Here is a 26,786-nt window from a genome sequence, read left to right as displayed (position 1 = left end):
GACCTGAGTTCAGTTCACAGCATCCACAGTGGGTGGTTCACAGCGTCCTGTGAACTCCAGCCCCAGGGGATCAGATGCCTTTGGCCTCCACAGGCACCTGCACTCGAAAGCACATACTTCCACAGAGACACATAATTAAAAATAATAAAAATAAATCTAAAGCTTAATTAATAGATTAAATAAATAGAATAGCAAGTGAGCCTCCCTGGGTTAAACCACACACACACACACACACACACACACACACACACACACACACCACACACACACCACACACACACCACATGTGGTTCACCTCTTTCTGCTGTGCACTAAATCAGAGCCTAAAGAGGGTAGGTAGGAAGTTTGGACTCAGGGGCTCATCCCAGAAGACAAACGGGAGAACAGATGGTCGGTCGTAAAGCAACCCCAGCTCTCCATCACTCTGGTTCTCCCAGAATTAAACATTTAAACCGCAACGATTCTCACATATATCCATAAAAAGCAGGAAAACAGAAAAGGTATGCAAATTCTCCTGAAACTCACATCGCTCTCATGGAGATGGAATTAATCTGAGCCTCCATAAAATCATGGGGTGTGAAGATCAATCTTTTTGCACAAAATTAGCATGTGACCCAGAGCTCCTAGTGCTTCCTGTCCCTCAGATGGAAACTATTTTTGCAAGGGAGATGGTTTTTCAGGCTGGCTGAGCCTCAGCTGGATGGCAATCTTCTGCTCACATCATCTACTGGACCAATTTTTAAAATGCTCGTTTTGATAGCAGGAGCCAAGAGCAGCTATAGATTAAACAGACCTACAGAGCCCTTGGACTCGATTGCACTGGGAAATTTCACTGCAGAATGTACTCAGGGATCCATTCACAGAAAGACATTAAGCAGTGTGGCTCCAGTCTCGGCTTAAAGACTCTGCAGGGTGGTGAAAGAGGAGAGAGGAGAAAGAAGAACAGACAGAGGTGCAAAGAAAAACAGGGATGTGCACGCCTCTCCATCTTTAGAGTGAATGAGCCTGGCACCATACTCGAGGGAAGAAAAGAAACAGTCCGTATGTGTAAAGGGGACCAGCCTGGCACAACACTGCACAAGAGAATCCGTGTGAGGTTAAGTTATTGCTTTCCTTGGGAGAACAAACACATTTGCAAAAGTGACCTGGTTCCAAATAAAACAAAAGATCGCTTAACAATTCAGTCTTGATGGATGTGAAAGTCGGACACATTATCAATGGCAAACTGAAGCCTTCGATCCCAGTACTGTTGCCAGCACAGGCTTTTCTTGCTGTGGCTTCACTCAGTGAACAGCACGCCATTAAGAGACTAAGCTGGACAAGTAGTCAGTCCACCTTCCTGACATGATGAAGAACAGAGATTGTGAGAAAAACCAGAGCTGAGGAAATCCAACATGGAAATATAGGTTTCATTTCTATCCTTTACTTAGGGCCAAGCTAAAATGGGTTAGAAGGGCTCAGTGGGTACGAGTGTTCACTGTGCAAGCATGAGGATCTGAATTTGAATCCCAGGACCCACATAAAAACCTGCACCTTTCTGCTGGGTACTGGCTGCTTACTGTCCAAATGGGCAAGTTCATGAAACCCGGAACCGTGGTGCCGGTCCTGGCTGGACGTCACTCCAGACGCAAAGCTGTCATGGTGAAGAACACTGGTGGTGGCACTTCAGACCGCCCTTACAGACATGCCCTGGTGACGGGAATTGACCGCCATCCCCGAAAAGTGACAGCGGCCATGGGCATGAAGAAAATCGCCAAGAGATCAAAGATCAAGTCCTTTGTGAAAGTTTACAACTACAGTCACCTCCTGCCCACAAGGTACTCTGTGGATAAACCCTTGGACAAAAGTGTTGTTAACAAAGATGTCTTCAGAGACCCAGCCCTGAAACACAAGGCCAGACGGAAGGCCAAGGGCGACACAAGACAGGGAAGAACTGACCGGAGCCATAAGCCTAAGCGACCCTTGGCACACACGCCACCATATTGGGGCTTCTCTCCTCTTTTCTTAGATCTAGGCCTTGCTTAAGTCTCCATAGCACCAGCACCTCTTCTCACAGACACCAGAACCTCTTCTCAGATATCAGGTGACAGAGCTGCAGTTAGGCAATTAGGCAGTTAGGCAAGAGTAGATAGATAACCCCCAGAGCAACATTCCCTGCTGGCTGAACAACCCATGACTAAAGTCCACTCCCTGCTTGCAACCCCCTTTGCCCCGCCTATATATGCCTAAAGAGGAAAATAAAATTTTGGAGCTTGATCAGACATCCTGTCTTGCTCTCATTCTTTGCATCTCTTGTCCTTCTCATTCGCCAGCCCTCCCTTCAGGTCCCTGTTAAAGACCCCGCTGGCCGGGGCAAAGAACAAATAGTTTTTCCAGAAGCTTTGCTTTTAGGTATATTTTTATTTCCATCATTAAAATTTTTTTTAAGGGCTGGAGAGATGGCTCAGAGGTTAAGAGCACTGACTGCTCTTCCAGAGGTCCTGAGTTCAATTCCCAGCAACCACATGGTGGCTCACAACCATCTGTAATGAGATTTGGTGCCCTCTTCTGGCCTACAGGGATACATGCTGTATACATAATAAATAAATCTTAAAAAAAAAAAAAAAAAAAAAAATTTTTTTTAAAAAGGAACTGCACATTAACCTATAATCCCAGCACTGTGGGGGCTTTCTGACCCCAAGCTAGCTCCAAGTTCAGTGAGGAAATGGTAGAGAGTTACAGAGTGGGACAGATTTCTGCCTCTGGCTTCCAAGAATGTCCACATGCACACACACACACACACACACACACACACACACACACACACACGTTAATCATAATAAATTATGAAATAGTAAGATTTTTGTTTTGTTTTGTTTTGTTTTGTTTTGTTTTTTGGTTTTTCAAGACAGGGTTTCTCCGTGTAGTTTTGGTCCTGGATCTCGCTCTGTAGACCAGGCTGGCCTCAAACAGAGATCCGCCTGGCTCTGTCTCCCGAATGCTGGGATTGAAGGCGTGAGCCATCACCACCCAACTGGAATAGTAAGATCTTATCTGAGCCTTGTAACTTTTTTGCCTTGTTTGGTTTGAGGCAGCACCTCACTAAGTAAACCAGGCTGGCCTATAACTATAGAAACTCATGTCTTTGGCATCCATTTCCCAGTTACTGATATTACAGAGACTCAATTTCCTTATTACTAATAAAACAAGAGACACTTGGGTATAAGACTGAGTGCTGGGTTTGGGGCTGGGAGAGGGGTGAGGTAAGAAACTCCTTCCTTCCAGCTTCAACATAGCTTCCCACTTCCTTATACTGGAGCTGGTAGCACAGCCTCGCCTGATTTTCTCAGCTGTTGGTAATTCAACTGTTTGACTTTGGGGAGAGCTCTCTAGAGCAACGGTTCTCAGCCTTCCCAAGGCTGCGACCCTTTAGTACAGTTCCTCATGTTGTGGTGACCCCCAACCGTAAAATCATATTCAGCGCTACTTCATAGCTGTAATTTTGCTACTGTTATGAATCATAGTGTAAATATCTATGATTTCTGATGGCCTTAGGTAACTCCGGGAAAGGGGGGGTCTCGACCCACAAGTTGAGAACCACTGCTCTAGAGGCCTGCACTGCATCTTTGCAGGCGGCCAGATTTGTCGCAGAGAACCGAGCAGGAGCCACAGACACAGCTCCACGGCACTGCCTATCACAGCCTGGAGAACTGTTTCCAGCAGCCTCCGCTAATTCTCTCTCTCTCTCCCCCCCCCCCCTCTCTCTCTTTAAGATGTAGTTAATTTTATGAGGATGGGTGCTTCATCCTCCTGTGTCTGTGTGTGCACCATGTGTCTGCAGTGCCTGGGAGGCCGGAAGAGGGCATCAGATCCCCTGGCACTGGAATTACAGATGGTTGCGAGCTCCCATGTGGATTCTGGGATTCAAACTCCAGTCCTCCGGAAGAGGAGCCAGAGCCATTAACCACTGAGCCATCTCTCCAGCCCAAAGACAAAATTCTACACTGGAAAGAATTTCGGGCTGGTGTCTATCAAGAACATATTTTAACAGGGATTTAAGCACAAGAGTTAAAGTGGGGTGCCCTGGGAAAGGATAAGACATGCCTATGTGTGGGAGTGGGCTTCTCAAGAGTGTCTTTACAACAGCCATATATGATTTGGGTGGCTTCTGGGGTTATAGCTCAAAGGATTACTAAGCCCTCCCCCTTTTGGGGGTAAATGAGGTCATAGCGTAGCTTCTGATGTAGAAAAAGGAAACTCTGGGTCACATGGGTTGCAGAAGAAAGCTAAGACATATAAACAAAGTCGATGTCGTGTTTGGGTTTCCCAGAAGACTGTAGGAACACATCTGGAAATGGGGGAAGGCCATACTTGGGCCTTAAGCATGGTCTGTTGCTATTCTAACATTCTGAAGCACCCCTACATAAAAAGATTAGCATCTCTATGTAGACAATCTACACAGAAGGTTTTGTTAATTATTCTAGAATTTTTTAAATTCGCATACAAGGTATCATCTATCGTTGTGGTATTTTTGAACAAAAAAGATGTTTTAGCAGATTCTCTTTCTCCTCATCTCTTTCACCCACGTGCTCCCATACCCTCTTACGACTCCTCTCCCTTCAGTCTCCTGCCCACCTTCAGGTCACGTGTGTCCTTTTGCCTCCCCTGCCCCAGCACTTCTTTCTACTCTCACACATGTATACATCATAAGCTAAGATCTACAAAGAGCGAGAACATGCAGTTTTCATCTTTCTGAATTCGGGCCACATTGCTTAATATTATACTTTCCAGATCCGTTCATTTTCTTGCATGTTTCATGATTTCATCTTTCTCTTTTTTTTTTAAAGATTTATTTATTTATTATGTATACAGTGTTCTGCATGTATGTATTCCTACATGCCAGAAGAGGGCACCAGATCTCCTTATAGATGGTTGTGATCCATTATGTGGATGCTGGGAACTGAACTCAGCAGCTCTGAAAGAGCTCTTAACCTCTGAGCCATCTCTCCAGCCCCAATTTCTTCTTTCTTTACAGCTGAATGAAATCCCACTGTGTATACAATTTCATGACCCTTTCATGAGCTGGCAGATATCTAACTGGTTCCATTTTCTAGCCATTGTGACCAGAGCAGCAATGGACATTGATATGCAAGCATCTCTGTAGTCTGGCATGGAGTCCTTTGGGAAAATGCTCAGGAGTGGCTATATATACCCAGAAGTGGGTATATATGCCCAGGAGTTGGGTATATATGCTGAGGAGTGGTATATATGCCCAGGAGTTGGGTATATATGCCTAGGAGTGGTACACATGCTGAGGAGTTGGGTATATGTGCCCAGAAGTGAGTATATACGCCCAGGAGTGTTATATATGCCCTGGAGTAGTATATATGCCCAGGAGTGGTATCAAAGGTCACAAGGTGGTTCTGGCTTTAATGTTTTAGAAACGTCCTCAATGATTTCCATAATGGCTGCACTGGTTTACATGCCCACCAGCATTGAGTAAGGGATTCTCTTTCCCAGCTTTCTCATCAGAATTCTCTAAGCTGATGAGACTCCAAAGTGAGCAGGCCCTTCCCATGTCTTCTTCATTTTCTCTGCCTTTCTATCCTGCCTCAGACTAACACGGGGAAATGGAGGCACCGTAGAGATGGCTGGAAGCTGAGGCAACCACAGATGCAGCTGGGACCAACACGGCCAAGAAAGATGGCTGCTAACTGTCCTCTGCTTAATAATAATGGCATCTTCACATCATTAGCCCTAAGAAGTATTCCCATCATGAATCTGATATTATTCCACATCACAAAAACCCCACAGAAGAGAACAAATCCCTATTCTAGAAAATCCTGACCTGTTCTAAGAAAAAGATTTAGACGAATTGCCTGTCTATGTTTTCTAAAACAGTAGTCTGCTTCTAGGGGAATAAAAAGAACTTCTGGACCAGCAAACACAGAAGTAGCAAAGGTCTGAGCAATGATCTGAACCACACAACCAGAAGGGACAACATGGCTAGGCCAGCTCTTCACTTCTGCTTCTTACTGTATTTGAATGGGAGCTTTGGGGTACATGCAGAGGGGTTTTGTCTACAAGATCAGAATGATAGGGCTCTGCTCACTTAAACTAAATCATCAATTACTATAGTATTTTTAAAAATTCCTTAAAACTCTGCATGGGACCCCAAGAGCATTTTGAAAATGTATGGAAGACTGGTTCTTGTCCACTTACCAGAGAGCCTGGCCTTTAATGAAACAGGCCTTGGGTTTCTACCTTTTCTACGGAGAGCTAACACAGACAAAGAATCAACAGGCACTAGGGTAATTTTCCTTAAGAAAGATTTCAAAAGAAAAAAGCACTCACCCATAAACATCAAGAAAAACATTTTTTTTTTTTGCTTACTATCAAAAGTGTGAGTTCACCCAAAGGTAAAATCAGTTAATTGCCTGTCTTTCTGGGCAATGGAAAGAATAAGTGCATACATTGCTGGCCTGCTTACAGAACACTGTTTATAAAACATTTAATGCAGTGCTTTCTTGCCAATTAAGAGTGAGGGTAGGATTTACCCTTCAGTTTTAATATCTTCACCTGACTCTCATATACGAGGTGATATGAGCCAAAGGGATTAAGGAAACCATTGGCTACATATCTGTGCAAAACTATCTCCCTGGAAATTATCTTCAGAGTAAAAGGAAATGGTATTGGGGCTTGAATGAGGGATTGGCTAGATTTCCTCTGCATATAATCAGTCCAAGCTGGAACGTGTTTTTATTTGTACTGCCAATATCTGATTATCTGGCCATCACAGAGGTTCTTTGAGCTACCTAATACCTTACCAAAGCACTCTATCCTGACCAGAGGGGTTAGGGCAGATCTCTAGGTCACAGTACTCTCTATCCTTACCAGAGGGGTCAGGGCAGACCTTTAGGTCATATACTCTCTATCCTGACCAGAGGGGTTAGGGCAGACCTTTAGGTCATATACTCTCTATCCTGACCAGAGGGGTCAGGGCAGACCTTTAGGTCACATACTCTCTATCCTGTCCAGAAGGGTTCAAGCAGACCACTGGGCCACAGTACTCTCCATCCTGACCAGAGGGATCAGGGCAGACCTCTAGGTCACAGTACTCTCTATCCTAACCAGAGGGGTTCAAGCAGACCACTGGGTCACAGTACTCTCTATCCTGACCAGAGGGATCAGGGCAGACCTCTAGGTCACAGTACTCTCTATCCTAACCAGAGGGGTTCAAGCGGACCACTGGGTCACAGTACTCTCTATCCTGACCAGAGGGATCAGGGCAGACCTCTAGGTCACAGTACTCTCTATCCTAACCAGAGGGGTTCAAGCAGACCACTGGGTCACAGTACTCTCTATCCTGACCAGAGGGATCAGGGCAGACCTCTAGGTCACAGTACTCTCTATCCTAACCAGAGGGGTTCAAGCGGACCACTGGGTCACAGTACTCTCTATCCTGACCAGAGGGATCAGGGCAGACCTCTAGGTCACAGTACTCTCTATCCTAACCAGAGGGGTTCAAGCAGACCACTGGGTCACAGTACTCTCTATCCTAACCAGAGGGGTTCAAGCAGACCACTGGGTCAAAGTACTCTCTATCCTAACCAGAGGGGTTTAAGCAGACTACTGGGCCACAGGGTAACAGATGCTAAAGGGTTTGCAGTCATTAGACCCTCAAAGAAATGGGAAGATTTGGGGGGTGTCCTCTCTCAGTTAGGTCTGAAAGCAATGGAGAATCCCTTAGCATTTCATTTTCCAAGGAGCAGGAGTTTCGTGCATGAACGACTTTGGGAACATGGAACGAAGCATGTACTGTTGGCAAGAACAAAAGGCCTGGGCTCCACACAGGAAAATTTACAGGAAGGAGACACCAAGTTCAATATTTAAAACATCTGGTACAAGACACAATCACAGAATAAAGCGTTGCTGTGATCAGCCTTTCAAACACCTCTTACATCTTGTGGTTGCTTCACTGGGATCACAGAACACCAGATACTGTGGATCTTGGATTTTCACAGTTGGAATGTGGGCCGGTTTCACAGTCTGTCTGTTAAGTGCAGTTGGGACACTGACTGAGCAAGAGTGGAGCCCTGAGACGTAGAGTGGAGAGCCCGTCGGCACTGCCGGGCCCTTTAAACCAATAGGCCCTCATTGCCAGATTCAAGAGCTCCCTCTTTGAGTTCATGTGTGGTGAGGGATATACACATATGTATATGTTTATGAGGATGTGCACACATATGCCATTTCATGTGGAGGCTAGAGGTCCATGTTAGGTGTTTCCCTTCATTGCTCCTCACCTTATTTTTGAGACAGAGTCGCTCTCTAAGCTGAAGCTTACCAATTCAGCCAGGCTGGCTGGCCAATGAGCTCCAGGGATCCCCCTGCCTCTGCTTTCCCAAAGCGGGACCAAGTTTCCCATGTCCCACTCCTCTTTCTTCTATACCTACAACTAGAGACTTTTGCCACCACACCATGCAGAGGCAAACTGCAAAGCCAAACCATGAAGTATACAACAGAAAGAAAAGTTACCAGAAGTGGTTAATTCATAACATCAGAAAGCTGGAGAAATGTACAAAAATGGAGTATGAGGAAGCTACATTAAAATCACATGGTTTCTTCTTTTATTTTTTATTGGATTTATTCGTGTGTGTGTGTGTGTGTGTGTGTGTGTGTGTGTGTGTACCACACATGTGCTGTGCATGTACTTGGAGGCCAGAAGATGGCACAGGTCCTCTGGAGGTTACAGGCATCTGTGAGCCACCCCACAAGGGTGGTGGGAGTCAAGCTCAGGTTAATACTAGGGCATCTCCCCAGCCCTAGACTAATTCTCTTAATTTTCACAATGCCGCATCAAGATGGATGCTGTCATGATTCCACAGATGGCAGAAATCAGGCAAAGACACACGCAGCTGCTAGGTGTGCAAAGCTGGAAATTCAAGGAATGAAGATTTGTTCTGTTTTTATTATATTTACGTATTTATTTAGGGGAGGCACACGTGTGCCATGGTGCACAGGTGGGTGTCAGAAGACAACATGGAGTAATCCGTTTTTCCTTCCATCACCAGGAGGGCCCAGGGACCACACTCAGGTCATCAGGCTTAGTAGCAAGTGCCTTTTCCTGCTGAGGCATCTTGTAGGTTTGTGGTTTGGTTTGGTTTGGTTTGATTTTTTTGAGACAGGGTTTCACTGTGTAGTTTTGGTGCCTGTCCTGCATCTCACTCTGTAGCCCAGGCTGGCCTCAAACTCAGAGATCTGCCTGCTTCTGCCTCCCGAGCGCGGAGATTAAAGGTGTGCACTACTACCGCCCAGCCAGGTTTTTTTTTTTTTTTTTAAGATTTATTTTGTGTGTTTGCCTGCATGTATGTGTGCGATGTGCATGCATGGTGCCCACGAAGGTCAGAAGACAGAGTCCATTCCCCTGGAACTGGAGTTACAGATGTGACTGTGAGCCACCATTTGGATGCTGGGAACCAAGCCAGGGTCCCCTGCAAAAGCAACAAATGCACTGTCTGCAGCCCCTCTGGGTTTATTTTTTGAGGTAGGTCACATGTAGCCAAAGATTACCTTGAACTCCTGATCCTCCTGTCTCCACCTCCCAAGTGCTTGGATTTGAGGTGTGTACCACCACACCCAGTTTTCTGTGGTGCTACAGACTGAATCCAGAGCTAGGTAGGCACTCTACCAACTGAGCCACACCTCCAGACCATAATTTGTCGGTCTGACCAACAGGTAGGGTGGAGGCGGACCGGTCCAGCGGGTCTTTCCCTTGGGGCTGAGCGGGATGATGAGTGTCGATGGCCCAGACTCCCCATTCCACCGGAGAGAAGCACACTGGGCCGGGAGTCTTGTCAGAAGCAGGAACTCGCTTTATTGCATCAGGAGTGAACTTATATAGGTTTGGGGGGGGGGGGGTATGGGGTAAGGATAGCGGGCCAATGAGATGATGCCATCTCAGCAGTTACTAGGCAGAGGCGATTCTAGGTCAGGTAGTGCTGAGTCACTCATATGTAGAAGACATGTCCAAGGACAGGTGGCCAAACTCAAGCTAGGCTCAGGAAGTTACACTGGGCCTCATGCCTGGGCCTTACGGGACACAACAATAATTGAGATTTGAGACCAAGCAGTCTTATTCCAGACCTATACTCTTTAAACCTCTGTCCTAGGCTGTGTTCCCAAAATAGGAAAACAAAAATTGAAAGATGCTAAGTAATCTCCCCCAACCCCTCTGTGTGCATGTGTGTGTGTGTATGTGTGTATGTGTGTGTGTGTGTGTGTGTATGTGTGTGTGTGTGTATGTGTGTGTATGTATGTATATGTGTGTATGTATGTGTGTGTATGTATGTGTGTGTGTGTATGTGTGTATGTGTGTGTGTGTATGTGTGTGTGTATGTGTGTGTGTGTATGTGTGTGTTTGTATGTATATGTGTGTATGTATGTATATGTATGTATGTGTGTATGTATGTATGTATGTGTGTGTATGTATGTATGTGTGTGTGTGTGTGTGTGTGTGTGTCTTTCACACACACAATTTGTTTTTTGAAACATAGTCTATGTCCTCAAACTCGTGATCCCCCTGCCTTGGTCTCCCAATTGCCAGGATGAGCTACACCCAGCACCAGCACCCCGTGCTCTCTGCGGAGCCCCTTTCCTACTTCACTCAGTTATTTGGGGTTGCTTTCCATCCCTTCCAGAAGACATGACAGGAGAAGACAGAACAAAACCTTTCACACAGAAACAGATGAGAAGAATCTGTCCAAAGAACGCAGGAATGCGGCCCCAGGACTCTTGCTCAGCCATCTGCTCACATTCCTCGCTTGAAGCCAGCGGGCTCGGGCTCGCTTCCCCTTCGCTGGCTTAGCTCCACACACAGGTTTTCTGCAGGCTTCTATCTTTAGCCCCTGGTGGGAGGTACCTGGAGGTTAACTTGGCACTCACCTTGCTTCCTGAGCCCCCTCACAGATCCATCTGGTCTTAAGTCTGAGTGGCCCACACTTTGGGCAAAACGCTTTGGCTTTTTCTGATTTTGGTGAAGTATTTCAGGCATACAGAACGATGTCAGCATCCACGCAGCCTCAGAAATGAGAGTGACTGCGTCAGTGGGAACCCCATGAACTCTGCACCATCTGCTGTTTGCTCCGTCTCAAATTCCCCACCACCCTGAACTTGGCATACAGAGATGGGAGACCTCCAACGGGAGTCTAAGAACAGTACACATCACTACGTGCCTTTAGACTTCACAGAAATGATGTCACATTGTGCAATTCTATGCTTCCAGCTACTGACACAGGTTGACAAAAGGAGCGCAGCTGTTACCATGACATCCAGGGGCCCTGGTCTTCATCCCACCCCTTTGCCCCAGAGGCAATGATGTCCCCTGACTAGCCTGGCCACTTGCCTCCCTTCTCCACAGTTGCTGGATTCCCAGATCTGGGCTCTCTTAGCTTTACATGCTCTTTGGCATAACAATGTGTGTATACAAGGTCACTTCCCCCATTTAGTGTCTTGAAAAGTCTTTCTACAATGGTAAATGCAGCAGCATTTGCTCAGTTTCTACTGTGATACAGTACACTGTGTGATGTATGATAACTCTACACCGTGTCAACTTTTCTGCTGGAACGATTTCATTCCATGGCTTATATTCATATTCTCTAGTTCTCCTTTTTTTTCTGAGATAGAATCTTACCATGTAGCCCAGGCTTGCCTTTTTCTCCCATTACAAGTAAGGCTGCTGGAAGTGCATGTGGCCATTGGGCCTATGGTCTCTATGCACAAGAACTACTACCTAATCGTTATCTTGTTGTGTAATTCTGTTACTGAGATAGTAACCTTGGTATGTTCTCAATCTAAATTTCCACCCAGCCCCCCAGGATTTGCCCTCTGCTCCTCCCACCTCCGGATGAGCAATGCGAGGAGGCAGCCTCAGAAGGAATCGCAGGGACCTTGCATGGAAGGGGGTTCCGGGTCCACTGTCATGCCCCACCTCGGTGTGCATTCCATCCTAGCTGTGGGTTTTGGACACCTTCCTTGGCAGCAGCCTCCCACATCTTACAGCTCCCTCTTAGCCTCTTCCTGTACCTCTGTCGAGGGAAGAAAAAAGTCTTCCAGGCTCTTCCATACCATTCTTGCTGCTGAACCCGTTAAAGTACTGACTGCCTTATTCTGGCTCTTCCTGGACAAAGGGACTTGTCTGTCTGTCCGTTGAGACAGGGTCTCATTATATAGCCCAGGCTGCAATTAAATTCAGTCTCCTCCCACTTCAGTAGGGGTCAGACCTGCACTATCATGGCCAACCCAAAGGGACCTTTCTGTCTCCTGCAGTTTCACCAACAGGAGAGGCAGAGAATAGTCCTGTTGCACAGGTCACTGGGGACATAAACAACACACAAAGCTGCCACTGCAGTGAAGTTAAATCTGTCCTGATGGTCCGAATTAGACAAATGCCTGGAATTACTAGGGAATCACACAACTGAACAGGTAACCTTAGAGAAATCCTGGCCAATGTGGCAGCCACTAGACATACATGGAGACTTGTGTTTAAAACATAACCAGTTAAAATAAGTCATTCAGAACTCTGAGTTCAAGGCCAGCCTGGTCTACAAAGTGGGTTCTAAGACAGCCAGGACTGTTACACAAAAAAACTCTGTCTCAAAAAGGAAGAGGAAGAAGAGGAGGAGGAGGAGGAGGAGGAAAGGAAGAAGAGGAGGAAAGGAAGCAGAGGAAGCAGGAGCAGAAGAAGGAGGAGAAGAAGAAGAGGGAGAAGGAGAAGGAGAAGAAATGAAGTTCAGGTTCACACAGCAGGTCCCTTTACACTCTGGTCAGAACAGACAAGAAGGCAGAGAAGCTGCCGTGCTCCCTAACCCCCTGGTTTGGCAGTGAAGGAGCTGAAATGAAGCAGACTTTGCATTTGACCATTAAAAACCCAGAAAGGCAAGGGGAGGGGGGGAGGGGGAGTGGGGGAGGTGGCGCACGCCTTTAATCCCAGCACTTGGGAGGCAGAGGCAGGCAGATCTCTGTGAGTTGGAGGCCAGCCTGGTCTACAGAGCGAGTTCTGGGACAGCCAGGGCTGTTAAACAGAGAAACTCTGTCTCAAAACACCAAAGAAGAAGGAGGAGGAGGAGGAGGAAGAGGAGGAGGAGGAGGAGAAGGGGAAGGGGAAGAGGAAGAGGAAGAGGAAGAAGAAGAGGAGGAGGAGGAGGAGAGAAGACAAGAGAAAAGAAAGAAAGAATGAACGAAAGAAAGGAAGAGAAAACAGGAAAAAAAAGCCATTCATGGGCCAATGAGATGGCTCAGCAGGTAAACCCCATGATGATGACCACTTTAGTTCAATCCCCAAGACCCACCTGGAGAACCAACTCTGAGAAGTTAGTTGTCCTCTGACTTCTATGCACTATGGCAACCTCATGCCTGCTTATATATATGTACGATAAATAAGTAAAATGTTTTAGAATTTTTTTTTGAGACAAGATCTCACTGTATATATATATGTACTCCTGGCTGCCCTGAAATTCACTACATGAACAGGCTGGCTTTGAATTCACACAGATCTGCCTGCCTCTGCCTTCCAAATGCTAAAATAAAAGCATGGGCCACCAAGCCCAGCCAAAAAAAACAAAACAAAACAAAACAAAAAAAACCTTTTCAATGAGCTGTTCATGCCTATAATCCCAGCCCCCTTGAGGGTGGAGTCAGGAGGATAAGAAGCCCAAAGTCATGAGTGACTACATAGTATGTTTAAGGTCAACCTGGGCTACATAGAGAGACCTCGTCTCCAACATAAAATTGAAAACTAAAATAACAGCTCTGTGCTGCTCCTGGCTGTTCAGTCTATCTTTGCATTTCTTTCTCCTCTTACTGTACCAGCCAAGAACGTATGCCCTCAGATACTGCCTGCAGTCTGTATTTCCACGACTCGCTGGAGCTGGTGGATTGGGGACCAGATGGGAGGGAAGGAAGGGAGATGAAGAAGGATGGAGCCTAGTGGACCTCCCCTCCCAGATCACCTTCAACAACATCTCCAGCCACACCTGTCTTCTACAGCTCCTGCTCACACCACCAGGCTAGCTACAGCTTCATCTCCTTAGAGTGACCCTGACCTCAGGGCTCCAGTAACACTGACTGGAGTGATGCCCTGCAGTCATAGCCAATATGGGGCTTGGCTCATCATCTCCTGTGACTTCCTGCAAGCAGTTCCAACATCTGCGTGAAACTTGGTTTCTGTGCTCCCAGCTGGTGGTGAACCAGCTCCATGTATCTGTTCATGCTGAGGTGGCAAGGCAGAGGAGTATCTTCCTCAGCTTCTGCAAAGTGTGCCCTGCAAGTTCACACAAGACTAAACCCTTCCCCTGAACTACATGTACACACGTGGCCTATGCTGTATTCAGTGGTAATCTGCATGTACACACATGGCCTATGCTGTATCCAGCTGTAATCTGCCATGTACACACATGGCCTATGCTGTATTCAATGGTAATCTGCATGTACACATGTGGCCTATGCTGTATTCAGCTGTAATCTGCATGTACACACGTGGCTTATGCTGTATCCAGCTGTGATTTTTTTTAAATGCTGTCTTTGAGTAAGAATACTCAAACAGCTAACAATGACAGCCCACCATGCTTATTTATCAGGGAGCAACTGATACTGTGTTCCTCTGTAGTATGAGATGATTCTGGTCTGATTCTATATTGTGCCTTGACCCAGGTATGGACAGATTTGCCCAAAATGACATTTTTGTCTGATTGGTCTCTGCAGGATGATCACACTTGGAAATTTATTTAAAAAGAAATCTGTGGGGCTGACAGCTCAGCAGTTAAACAACACTTACTGCTCTTGCAGAGAGGACTCAGATTGGATTCCCAGCACCCACATTGTTGCTTACAACCACGCATAACTCCAGTTCCAGGGGATCCAACAGACACACACAATGACCATACATGTATGCAGGCAAAACACTCATATATATATAGTCAAATAGAAATCTAAAAAAAGTTTTAATGAATAATTTTTTACATATCTCTTTCTACAATGCACAAAAGCCCCTTAGTGCCAGAAGTGCTTCATACTCTCTACTTCACACACACACACACACACACACACACACACACACACACACACACTACCATGACTCTGAAACCATTTAGTTGCGCACACTTCTGCTGCATTCACTCCCTAAGCTCAATATTGTATCACTTAACGGCAGGGTTAAACTCTGAGAAATGCATCATTAGACAACCACACCATAACAGCCAGTATTCGCAGAAACTATGATGGGCTTATGTCATTACATGATACGATCTTTATTTCTGCAGTGCTGGGGATCGAATCAGAGCCTTAGATTTGCTGGGCAAACTCTGCCACATGCCCCAGGTCCTTGATCGTGTAAATGCCTGACCAGCAGCCCAGGGAGGAGGCCTTTTCTGTCAGAGGGTCCCTGGGGCGTCTCCCAGTCTAGATCTTCTTTCACACTGTAGATACGATGTCTGCAGCTTATGGGTCTGACTGCCATCCCCATATATTGTGATCTCTTCAAGGGAAAGGACTGTGTCTCAGGCTGAATCTGCAGGGCTAAGAAAACAAAAACAACCTGCCACACAGTTCATGCTCTAATGTGCGGATGGAGTGAATATCAGAAGCGTCTGAGATTCACTGGCCACTTTCCCAAGTAGAGACAGATTCCATGGTCACAGGAACACCGTGAAATGACCCACATTACTTTTCCTGTGACAGTTCAGACTTGACCCACGTACGCTGGTGTCATGCATGCTTAATCCCAGAACTCAGGAGGCTAAGACAGGCAGGCTATTGTAATTTGGAGCCTGGACTACACAGCAAGATTTTGTGTCAGAAGACCAAAAAGAAAGAAAGAAGAGTGGGGGGGAGGGAGGATGGTGGGAGGAGGGGACAAGAGAAGAGCGGAGAATCTGACACAGGACCGAACCCTACACAGCAATCTAAGCATCCAACTTGGCCTCTTCTTATGCCACTACATTCCTGCGAGGCTTTTATTGGCTTAAGAAAACATCACTCTTCTTAGGGAGATAACTGTCTAAAAGTTCTTGGCTCTGAGGAAACAAATTAGACAAAGCCCTTCCTACTAGCTAGCTCGGGCAATGCTGTGCAAACACACGCCATAGTCCATGCACACCACCAGAGTTTTCCACAGCCCATGTGGAAACGGAGGTTCACGTTCCTTTCCATGTCGATTTCCTGAGCTTCCTCCACCAACTCTAATGCATATTTACTATGAAACGACTTTCGGGTTTTTGCTTTTTGTAGTATATGTAACTCTAAGGCATTGTTGAGTAAGCTTTTGATGGCAGTATTTTTACTACATCGCAATGAAACCACTATTTCATAAAAGTTATTTTCCAGCTCTTCTACCACCATCAGCTTCAAGTCCTCATATTTCAACTGGAGCCAGATGTGTTCCAATAGGTGTCTAGCCTCTTTCCCATAAATCCTCTGTCTTCCATAGCAGGTAGGTTTCCCAGCTCAGGAACTGGGACTTTGCCTCTTGTCTGATTTGGTTCTTAACTAGTTCGTCTGTCTTTGTGCCTAATAGAGTGAGACGTGACACCACTACCCTTTGTCTGCTGTCAGTCCTCACACTGTACTTTAATTCTCTTGGATTTTGATACAGAACAAACAGATTTAACCATTAGGAAGCAAACTGACCCATATTCCACACACTATGCCTCCAGTCATGTCTACACCCTTTGTACATGTACGAGCATGCAGGTGCCATGATCAGGGAATGACTTGCAGAACGTAGTTCTCTCCTTCCACCAGGTAGGGCGCAGTCATCAAACACGGGACCTCAGGCTTGGCTACAAGCACCCTAGCTCACTGAACCACAGTCACCAGCACAGCCCAGGTCCCCACTGACACTTAACACACTTACCTTGAAATAATTGTGCAGATGTCAGAAACAACCATCCCAAGCTCATGAATATGGCAATGGCTGTCTTGTTTAGAGACGACAGACAGACAGACAGACAGACAGACACACACACACACACACACACACACACACACACACACAGAATATAGAAATGAGTCACACTTTTTGTAAGTTTCTGCCCTCTTCTCCCCAACTTCAAAAGGAAGCACACCCCCATGCCCTGTTTTAGATTTCCCTCTTCCTTTGCGATGCCTGCCAGGGTCCCTTTCTTCACATCTTTTTAGTGGATGGTTACAGACACTGCTGGGATTTATAAAAAATCATTTCCTTTGCATTAGTGAAAAAAGCCTCTTGCTTGCCAACTCATTAGAAACAAAAGTTATGATTCTAATTTTGCTCTTCTCTCTTCTCATTCCAATCTTTACCTTATGTGCCTTTCATCCCACTTTTTCCAACCTAAGGACCAAGATCAATCTTTTCCCCCTGCTTCCCCAGGTCAGCCTTTAACCTTTGCACAAAATGGGAAAGCAGCAACTTCAAACATATTCACAGGCACAGTCAGCCCTCTCTGCTCTACCGTCTGTCAATCACTGATATGTGCTGAACAATGCTTCCCCATCTCCACTCTAGACTGAGCCCACAGAATTAAGCAATCTTTGTCCACTCAAGGATGTAACACTGACAGCTGAGCTGATTGACTTTGTAGAATTTTAAAAATCATCCTACTGATCAGCAGGCAGACGAAGGAAGCGTGGGAGATAACTAGGAGGTCATTGCAGCAACTACAGAACATCATCAGATCTGATGGAGGGAATCACAAAAGGCAATAACAGGGGGTGAAGAGATGGCTCAGTGGTCAACAGAACTTACAGCTCCTGCACAGGACCCGAGTTCTGCTTCGAGGACCCCGAGACCCTGGGCAATAAACTGACAAGACTCAATGATTAGGAATAAGGCCAAACAAGTTGGAGAAAATAACTCAAAGCTGGGCTTTTGTGGTTGAAAATGCCCTTTACAGAGAGAAGAAGAAGATGGGGGTTGGGGGTATTGAGACGGCTCTGCATCTTAGGGGAACTTGCTGCCAAGTCTAACAACCTGACTTCAATGCCCAGGGGACACACAATAGAAGGAGAGAACGGACTGTTGCATGTTGTCCCCTGACCTACACACACACACACACACACACACACACCTGAAGGTGGGTATAAAAACAAAAACAAAGAAGACAACCCAGAAAAAAAGAAATTTTTGCAGAAGCAAGATGGATTCCATTTTGGAAGACGCCTGTGTTAGTCACTTTGGGCTCACTGACAGAAAGGATAAGGTCCATGATGGGGGAAGGCGTGGCCATTGGTATGTGAGGATGCTTCCTGAAATAACACCTGAGTGTGTCAGGAAAGGAAAGGGGTTCAGCACTCCACTGGCTTTCTACTTTTTTCCTTTTTACTCAGCCTAGGATCCCAGTCCTTGGAATGGTACCACCCACAGCAGGGTGAGTCCTCACAGGCACACCTAAGGTGAGCCTTCTTAATCCTCAAGGCCTTTCTTCAGCCACAGCTACAAAGATCAAAGGAGAAGAAATGGTTTGGTAAATGGAGATGAGTTTCCAATGTACCTGAAGCCCTGGGAGTGACACCTGAGGATCTTGGGAGAAATTACTTTCCAGACATAAGGTTTAAAAGGAGAAAATGATAACCCCAAAACATTAGTAAGAATCACAGTCTCCAGACAGGAGGGGAGGAACTGGACTCCAAGAGATGAAATTTTAAATGCCTGTTGTCTCCAGAACTCTTTCCCTGGTGGGGTGGGGTTTGGTATAAGTAAACATCTATGCCCTCCTTATAGGGACCAATGACAAACCAAAGTTTAGCTCCACAAAACCCTTCTTGGGGAACCAATGAGTTTATTGGGCTAACTTACAGAGATAAAAGGTTTCTTGTGGAGCGGGGTGACAGCAAAGCAGCCACACCATGGAAATTCTCAGCCCTACATGGTTGATGATCTATCTCCCTGAAGCCGCAGAGATGGAGGCCTGCCCCTTCTGCTAACTTTCTGCTGACACTCCAGCACCTCCCACGAGTCACATGCAATTAGGGCAGGACCATACACAGCTGGCCAGGAGATGCAGGAGGGAGAGGCTGGAATTCAGGAGAGGCTCCAGTGACTCCCCAACCCATGTCTGTGAAGGAGCACCAAGTCCGCAGATCCCATCTCCACAGTCTCTTGAGCAGCCACAGCTGTTCTGATGTCATTCTGGGGGGTGGGGGGGATAGTGCTCTACACCACCTGTAAACAACCGACTGGGTCAGACAAACAAGCAAAATGAAAGCATGTCAATGAGAGGTGGGGTGTGTCCAGATGCTGTGGGAATCTGGACAGTCATCTGCTTCCAAATAGAGCCAGTTATTCCCATGAAAAAATGGAAAGCTAATGTTGCCAGAGCCTCTAGATTGTAACAACAGCAGACTACACAGTTTTTTTTTTCTGTCAAATTCATCAGTGCTTAAGTGCTGGCAATAATCTCATATTTTGCTTTGTTTTGGGGTGAGAGGGTGACTCTAGGTATGGGCCCAAAATTATACATATAAATTCAGGAGTTGGTGTTTGGCTAACAGATTACAAGCCTGTGGTTCTTTTCTGGAAACACAGGGAACAAACATCCTCATGTCTGTGGGCTGGAGAGACAGCTCAGTGGTTAAGAGCCTGTACTGTTCTTACAGAGGACTTGAGTTCAGTTTCCAGCACCCACATCAGGCAGCTCACAATCACCTGTAACTCCAGCTCCAGGGGATTTGATGTCCTTTATGTAGACACCTGCATTCATTCTCTCTCTCTCTTTCTTTCTTTCTTTCTTTCTTTCTTTCTTTCTCTCTCTCTCTCTCTCTCTCTCTCTCTCTCTCTCTCTCTCTCTCTCACACACACACACACACACACACACACACACACATAAAAATGGAAATAAATCTTCACATTTTGAGTCAGATAGCTTCAGGAAGTAGAGTGCACTGAGGGGAAGAGGAAGAATATGGAGAGAGAAAAGTTGGGAGCAGGCATAATCCCAGCCCTCAAGAAAGACTGCTACAAGCTGTAGCTCGAGTTTTCCCGCCTGGCCCACAGCCAGGACAAATCTCTCTCACCTGCCAGTCCCACAGCCGCTCAGACCCAACCAAGTAAACACAGAGACAAACTTACAAACTGTATGGCCGTGGCAGGCTTCTTGCTAACTGTTCTTACAGCTTAAATTAATCCATTTCTATAAATTTATACCTTGTCACGTGGCTCGTGGCTTACCGGCATCTTCACATGCTGTTTGTCATCATGGTGCCTGGCAGTGTCTCTGACTCAGCCTTCCACTTCCCAGCTTTATTCTCCTCCTTGTCCTGCCTATAACAACCTTGAGGCCAACAGTGTAGGGGGAGGGAGGCTACACAAATGGGTACCAGGCCAACCAGATCTACATAGCAAGACCTTGTCTCAAAAGAACTAAATAAAAACATACAGGGCTGGCGGGGGTTCTGAGAGTTTACTCTCATCTACTCTCATCTGCGACACTCTCACTGTCCTTTTATTGTTTTTGAGTCTGGATCTGAGTAGCCCAGTCTGGCCTTGAACTCACATCGATCCATCTGCTTCTGTCTCTGCCTCCTAAGTGCTAGGTTTAATGGCATGTCCTACCATCTCCTGCCCATTATTAATTCGTAGAGCAAAGGGGCAAAACTAGGCCGGTGACTTCATACCTTTAATCACAGCACTTGGGAGACAGAGCTAGATGGTTTTCCATGAGTTTAAGGTCAGACTGGTCTACACAGTGAGACCCTGGGGGGGAGAGGGAGCAAAACTGTCTTGATCATTTCTCACCAAAATTCAGTCCCAAACAATCACCGCAAATATTCTTATTTCTGTAAATCTTTTTTACCCCCTCCTTTTGAGACAGTGTCTCATATAGCCCAAGTTGGCCCCAAACTTAACTGGAATAACTACACAGTTAAATTTCATATCTTCCTGTTCCTATCACCTTATCTATTCTAGTCCACTAAAAAAGAAAAATCATCTGTGAGCAGCATTCTCAACCCCAGCTAGATGCCATCATGCCCATTAAAAAACAAACCAACAAAAACAATTCTCGTTACATACTTCCTGAGATGGGATGCATTTACCTCTTCATTTAATGTCATAACTTCCTTTTTTGTTGCTGGTGAGTGCCTGATTCCATAGTAATAAAAGAAAGGCATGTACAGCCCAAGTTAGAAAGACCTCCTCCCTTGTTTTCTGTACTTCATCAACTGAAGAGGCCATCAGAGATGTTTTCGGCAGATGGCTCCCATGTGCCCTCACCTCTGAATGTAAAATGAACGGCGCAGGCCATGAGAGGGGTGCTTTAAACAGCACCCCAGTTAAGAAAGCTGTCTAAACATGCCATGAGGTTTGTAGCCATTTAAAGGTATATTCAATCTATTCAATTCATTTTTAGCCCTTAACTTTTTAACTTCATTATTTTTTGAGAGAATTTGGGAGGTGGTGTTTTGGGAGGCTTTTTGTTTTGTCTTAAGCAGTGCTATGGATTAAATGTAAGGCTTCACACCTGCTAGAGGATGTTCACCTTTGAGCCCAGCCCCTAGGAAATTAAATTTCTAAAGAGAAATTGGGGGTCGGGGACTGACCACTCACTTTTCTGTAGCACCTAACACTTCCATTTCTGTGTGCATGTAAATACATAGAGTCAAATCACGTGGCCACTGTGGTGCTTGCTGAGAAAGGCATCATTAGGTAACTTCATCATGGTGACACAGTAAGACATACTTATGGAACACATAGCACACAGTTCTCTGTGTATGCTGTGTGTGTGTGAACCACTGTATCAAGTGGTATCAAGAAAAGTTTAGCCACTATTGGTATACTTTTCAGATTCTTTTTGTAAACCAAATCTGTGCAAGATTTCATTTCTAGTTCTAACCAATTAAGCCATTAAGAAATAACGCTCTCTCAAAGCGTAGACAGAGCCTGCCAGGTGCTGGCCACGCTTCGCCTTACCCCCTTCCATGAGTTCACAGGACATGGCATGGAGCCAATTTCACTTGTCCCCAGAGTGAAAGGGGAAATGAGACACTGCATCAATGTCACACTTGGTGCCAGATAGGCTTTGAAGAGAGGCCAAGATCCAGGGATATTCTCAGCCATGCACAGTCCTGACCAACATGGGAAGAAGCCAAACCTCACGTACAGGCAAGAGAACTCTGGCTGTTTCCTCAAGTCCTGAGCTCTGGGCTCCGTTCCAGCAGCTTCCAAGCTTCCTGTCTTTCCATAAGATATGTATGGATAGAACTCTGGCACTAGAAACATTATTCTTATTACTAGAAAATTTCCCTTCTCCATGGGGATAAAAATCAATGCTCATACCCACCATGTGTTCTTACTCTGTGGAGCCCCTGGGAAAAGGGAGTACTGCTCCCATCAAACAGCGAAATTCCTGTGAGTCCTTCTGGAATTGTGACAGGTGGAGACATGTTCCAGACATCCAGAGTTGAAAGACAGAACACACTTTCCTACAGAAACAATCAGTAGTTTCCCAGTGGAGTTTATAAAATCCTATTTAACCCACAGAATTCTTGGAATACCCCAGAAAAGTCTATGTAAGTCACCTAATATGTTCTCAATTTTCCCCTTTGATTTTTTTTTTTCTTTTTTTTGAGACAGGGTTTCTCTGTGTAGCTCTGGCTGCCCTGGAACTTGCTCTGTAGACCAGGCTGGCCTCGAACTCACAGAGATCCATCTGCCTCTGCCTCCCGAGTGCTGTGATTAACCCCGTTGATTTTTTTTAATGGACTGGAGTACATAAGATCTCATTTTTCCATACTCTTCAACACTCTTCACTCACACTTACAAATTCTCCTATGTTCAATCTGCCAGACATGGAAAGCAGATGAGGCTCAACTGAGTCGCCGGCTCACTCCAGCACGGACCTGCCAGCAGCAGTGTGTGGGTGTGGCTCCTTCCCTCCCATCAACATTCACTGCCGTCATCTTTCATGGACAGCTGGGGGGAGTGTGAGGGCTCTTATCCTACATAATGAGCTACCACAGGTGGATTCCCCTGGATTTGGAAATGTGATATACCCATCAAGTAATGGAGAAGGAATGGATCCTGCCAATGTTGAGAATGCTGCTCCCCTCGGGGTAAAACAAGATCTGAATCCTAAGATTCTCCTGCAGAGAAGCTGATGGGCCTTGAAATACGCAGGCTGGAAATGTTGCCAGAGTTTGGCATCTTAGTGCGTGGGCTAGTCAGACCACACAGTGCATGGCTGGGGCCCTGAGGAATGAGGGGTGGTCTAGGAGCGACAGCTTTACCTTCTCTTCCACAAACTCATTAGCCTCCAGGAAACTCACCAGGCTCCTACTGTTGACCCCAAGGCTTGCCCCTCTCTTCCCAAGAGTACTGAGCACCCCCTAATTCTGAGTTCCTAAAGTAAAGTTCCAACCTCCCTATCCCAGACATCCACCTCTAGTCTCCCCAAGAGAGCAGCTGGAAGGACACTGTCATTCTTTCTCAAGGTATGACTTCTGCACTGATGCCTGCAGCCCCCATCTCCTAACGTGTGTGTGTGTGTGTGTGTGTGTGTGTGTGTGTGTGTGTGTGTGTATACAAGCATTGGTTGGAAGAAGAAAGGCAAACTATCATGTTTTCTCATATGCAGAATCTATATTCAAATTTTATTGTATGTATATAGGTGTTTTGCCTGCATGTATGCCTGCACACTACATCCATGCAGTGCCTGCAGAGACCAATAAGGATGTCAATCCTCAAAATCTGGAACGACAGACAGCTGTGAGCCACCAAGTGGGTGATGGGAATTGAACTTGGGTCTTTTAAAGAACAACAAGTGCTCTTGACCGCTGAGCCATCTCGCCAGCCCCAAGAACCTAGATTAAAATATGTATATATATTTTATATGTATATACATGCATACACACACGAGGTGGCTAAGTTGGTAGGACGTTGGTTCGAATCCCCAGCACCCATGTAAAGAAAAAGCAAGTGTGGCAGCACACACCTATAACCCCAGCACTGGGGAGGCAGAAACAGATGGATCCCAAGTTCAGCCAGCCCAGCCAATCAGGAGCTCCAGGTTCAGCAAAGGACCCTACTTCAATGTGATGGACACCTGTAATCCCAACACTCCAGAGGCTGAGAAAGGAGCCTACTACACGTTGCAGGCCAGTCTGGTTTACATGGTGAGTTCCAGGCTAGCCCGAGCTATAGGGTGAAACTTTGTCACAAACAAATAAATTGTTAAATGGTTAAAAATAGAACAAAGCTCTCTGTTGTAGGGTATTTGTACACTGTGTGAAGATGCACTGCTGTGATTGGTGTAATCAAAAGCTGAATGGCCAATAGCTAGGCAGGAGAGATAGGTGGGATTTTCAGGGAGAGAAAGGAAGAGGAGGAGGAATCTAGGCTCGCAGGAGACACCAATGGGAAGCAGAACAAGCTGGACACACGGGACAGAGGAAAGGTAACCAAGCCATGTGATAGAACATAGATTAATAGAAAAAGCTTAATTAAGTTATAAGAGCTAGTTAGAAAAAAGCCTAAGCTAAGGCCAAGTTTAGATTTATTAATAATAAGTCTCCATGTCATTATTTGCAGGCTGGTGGTCCTGACAAAAAAAAATACCACTACAGCTCTCACGGCGAAAAAGAAAAAGGAGTTTCAAAGGAGGAAACAGAGTAGTAGTCATGTGATGGCCATTCACTGGTATCTTAGCCTCTGTTTTGCTTTGATACAATACCTTGACAAAAGCAACTTAGGGGGAAAGGGGTTATACTGGTCCCCAGTTACAAGCTGTAGTCCCTCGTGGTGTGGCAGGTCGCGGCCACAGAAGCTCAAGAGAGCTGGTCACACCGCATCCATCCATGGTCACGACACAGAGAGCAGTGATGGATGTTTGCACGACAATGCTCAGCTCACGTTCTCCAGTATTACACAGTCCAGGAGACCGCTGCCCAGGGAATGGTGACTGCATGTGTGCCTGGTGCCTGTGGAGGTCAGAAGACTGCATCAGATCCCTTGGAACTGGAGCTAGGGAGAGTTGTGAGCCACAGTGTGGGTGCTGGGAACCAAACCTCAGTCCTCTGTACGAGCAACAGGTGCCCTTAACTGCTGAGCCATCTCTCCAGCCCACACCTTTATTTTTGTATTTTGTAATTGCTTTATGATCTAGAATGTCAGTCTGCTTTTCAAGTCAGGGTTGAGTCCCTCTGTGCCCCTGACTGGCCTCCAACTCACTGTGTAGATCACACTGCTCAAAGAGATCTGCCTGCCTCTGAATCCCAAGTGCTGTGGGATGTTCTATATGGCAAATGTGTTGCTAATTAGTCAATAAATAAAGCACTGATTGGCCATTGGCTAGGCAGGAAGTGTAGGCGGGACAAGGAGGAGAATAAAGCTGGGAAGTGGAAGGCTGAGAGACACTGCCAGCCACCACGATGAGAAACAGCGTGTGAAGATGCCGGTAAGCCACGAGCCATGTGGCAAGGTATAAATTAATGGAAATGGATTATTTTAGGCTGTAAGAACAGTTAGCAAGAAGCCTGCCATGGCCATAAGTTTGAAAGCAATATAAGTCTCTGTGTTTACTTGGTCGGGTCTGAGAAGCTGTGGGACTGACAGGTGAGAGAGATTTGCCCTGACTGTGGGCCAGGCAGGAAAACTCTAGCTACACCCAAGTGCTAGGATCAAAAGCATGTGCTACCACACCTGGCTTTTGGTTGCTTTTGGAGACAGGGTTTTATATAGTTCAGCCTAGGCTGGCCTCAAACACACTGTGTAGCTTAGAGTGGCTTTGAACTCTTGCTTGATTCTCCTGCCTTCACCTCCCCAGTGCTGAGATTTCAGGTACCATCACCACACTCAGCTCGGAACATGATTTATTTTAGAGTTTATTTCATTTCTCCTACATGGAGTCTGACTGTTATCTTGGGTGGCATGGCCAATGATGGCATCGCCTGCTATTATTGGGTCAGGGTATATGTGGCTTTCCACACACAGAGTGTTTGCTTTATGAAATCTGGAGCCCCACCAGGTGGTTAATGTCAAGTTTACAATTGTTGCGAGTTAGCTAATTATTCCCTTATTAGTATGTACTGGCCTTTCCACTGGCTTTGATTTGAACTTCATCTGATCAGCCATCAGAACAGCCAGGCCAGCCTGTTTTCAACTTCCATTCACTTGGCTGACCCCACACTGACTCAGTCTGTGAGGGCCTTTGCCAATGAAGTGTATTTCTTGGAGATGTGGAGTTGTTGGATTTAGTTTTCTTAATCCAGTCAGCTAGTCTGTGTCTATTTATTAGAGAGTTAAGTCCATTTACATCTGAAGTTATTATTGAGAAATACACATACTAATTCCTGTGATTTTGTTGGGTCTTGGTTTTAGTTGGTTGTTTGGGTTATTGTTTATTCCTTTCTTTCTTTCCTGTAGTGTTAGAGGTTTCCTGGCGATGGTACACATTCTTCATTCATCTTTTCCTCCCACAAAAATTATTTTTGCCTGCGACCGTGGGATTGAGACTTTCTTCCTCCTTAGCATGTATTATTCCTTTTAGTATCTTCTGAAATTCTGGCTGACTGGTCATGAGCTGCCTTAACTGGTGTTCTTATTTTTAAAAACAGGTCTCACCATGTGGTCCTGGCTGGCTTCCAACTCACAGAGTTCCTCCTGCATCTGCCTCCCACATGCTGGGATTCTTAGTGCTTGTCTCGCAGCATCCTTCTCTCTCCATCAGTCAAAGGAGAGTTTGGCAAGAGTCATCTTCTCTGGCCGTCATTTCTCTCAGCACTTGGAAACAGATCGCCCAGGACTGTTCCGGCTTCGAGGGCTGCTGAAGAAAGAGCTGATGTGA

General features: G+C 46.0%; 1 protein-coding gene across 1 annotated transcript; it reads left to right on the top strand.

Moving 5' to 3' along the window:
* Positions 1 to 1,566: 1,566 nt before the first annotated feature.
* On the top strand, positions 1,567 to 26,786 carry LOC131906563 (large ribosomal subunit protein eL27-like). Its single transcript, XM_059257173.1, has 2 exons — positions 1,567 to 1,965; positions 26,721 to 26,786. The coding sequence occupies exons 1-2, from the start codon at positions 1,567 to 1,569 to the stop codon at positions 26,784 to 26,786; spliced, it is 465 nt and encodes a 154-aa protein (XP_059113156.1).

This window comes from Peromyscus eremicus, chromosome 3 (assembly GCF_949786415.1).
Source record: "Peromyscus eremicus chromosome 3, PerEre_H2_v1, whole genome shotgun sequence".
NCBI lineage: Eukaryota > Metazoa > Chordata > Mammalia > Rodentia > Cricetidae > Peromyscus > Peromyscus eremicus.
The sequence above is the reverse complement of the archived record's forward strand: the minus strand, read 5'-3'. Positions and strand labels throughout refer to the sequence as shown.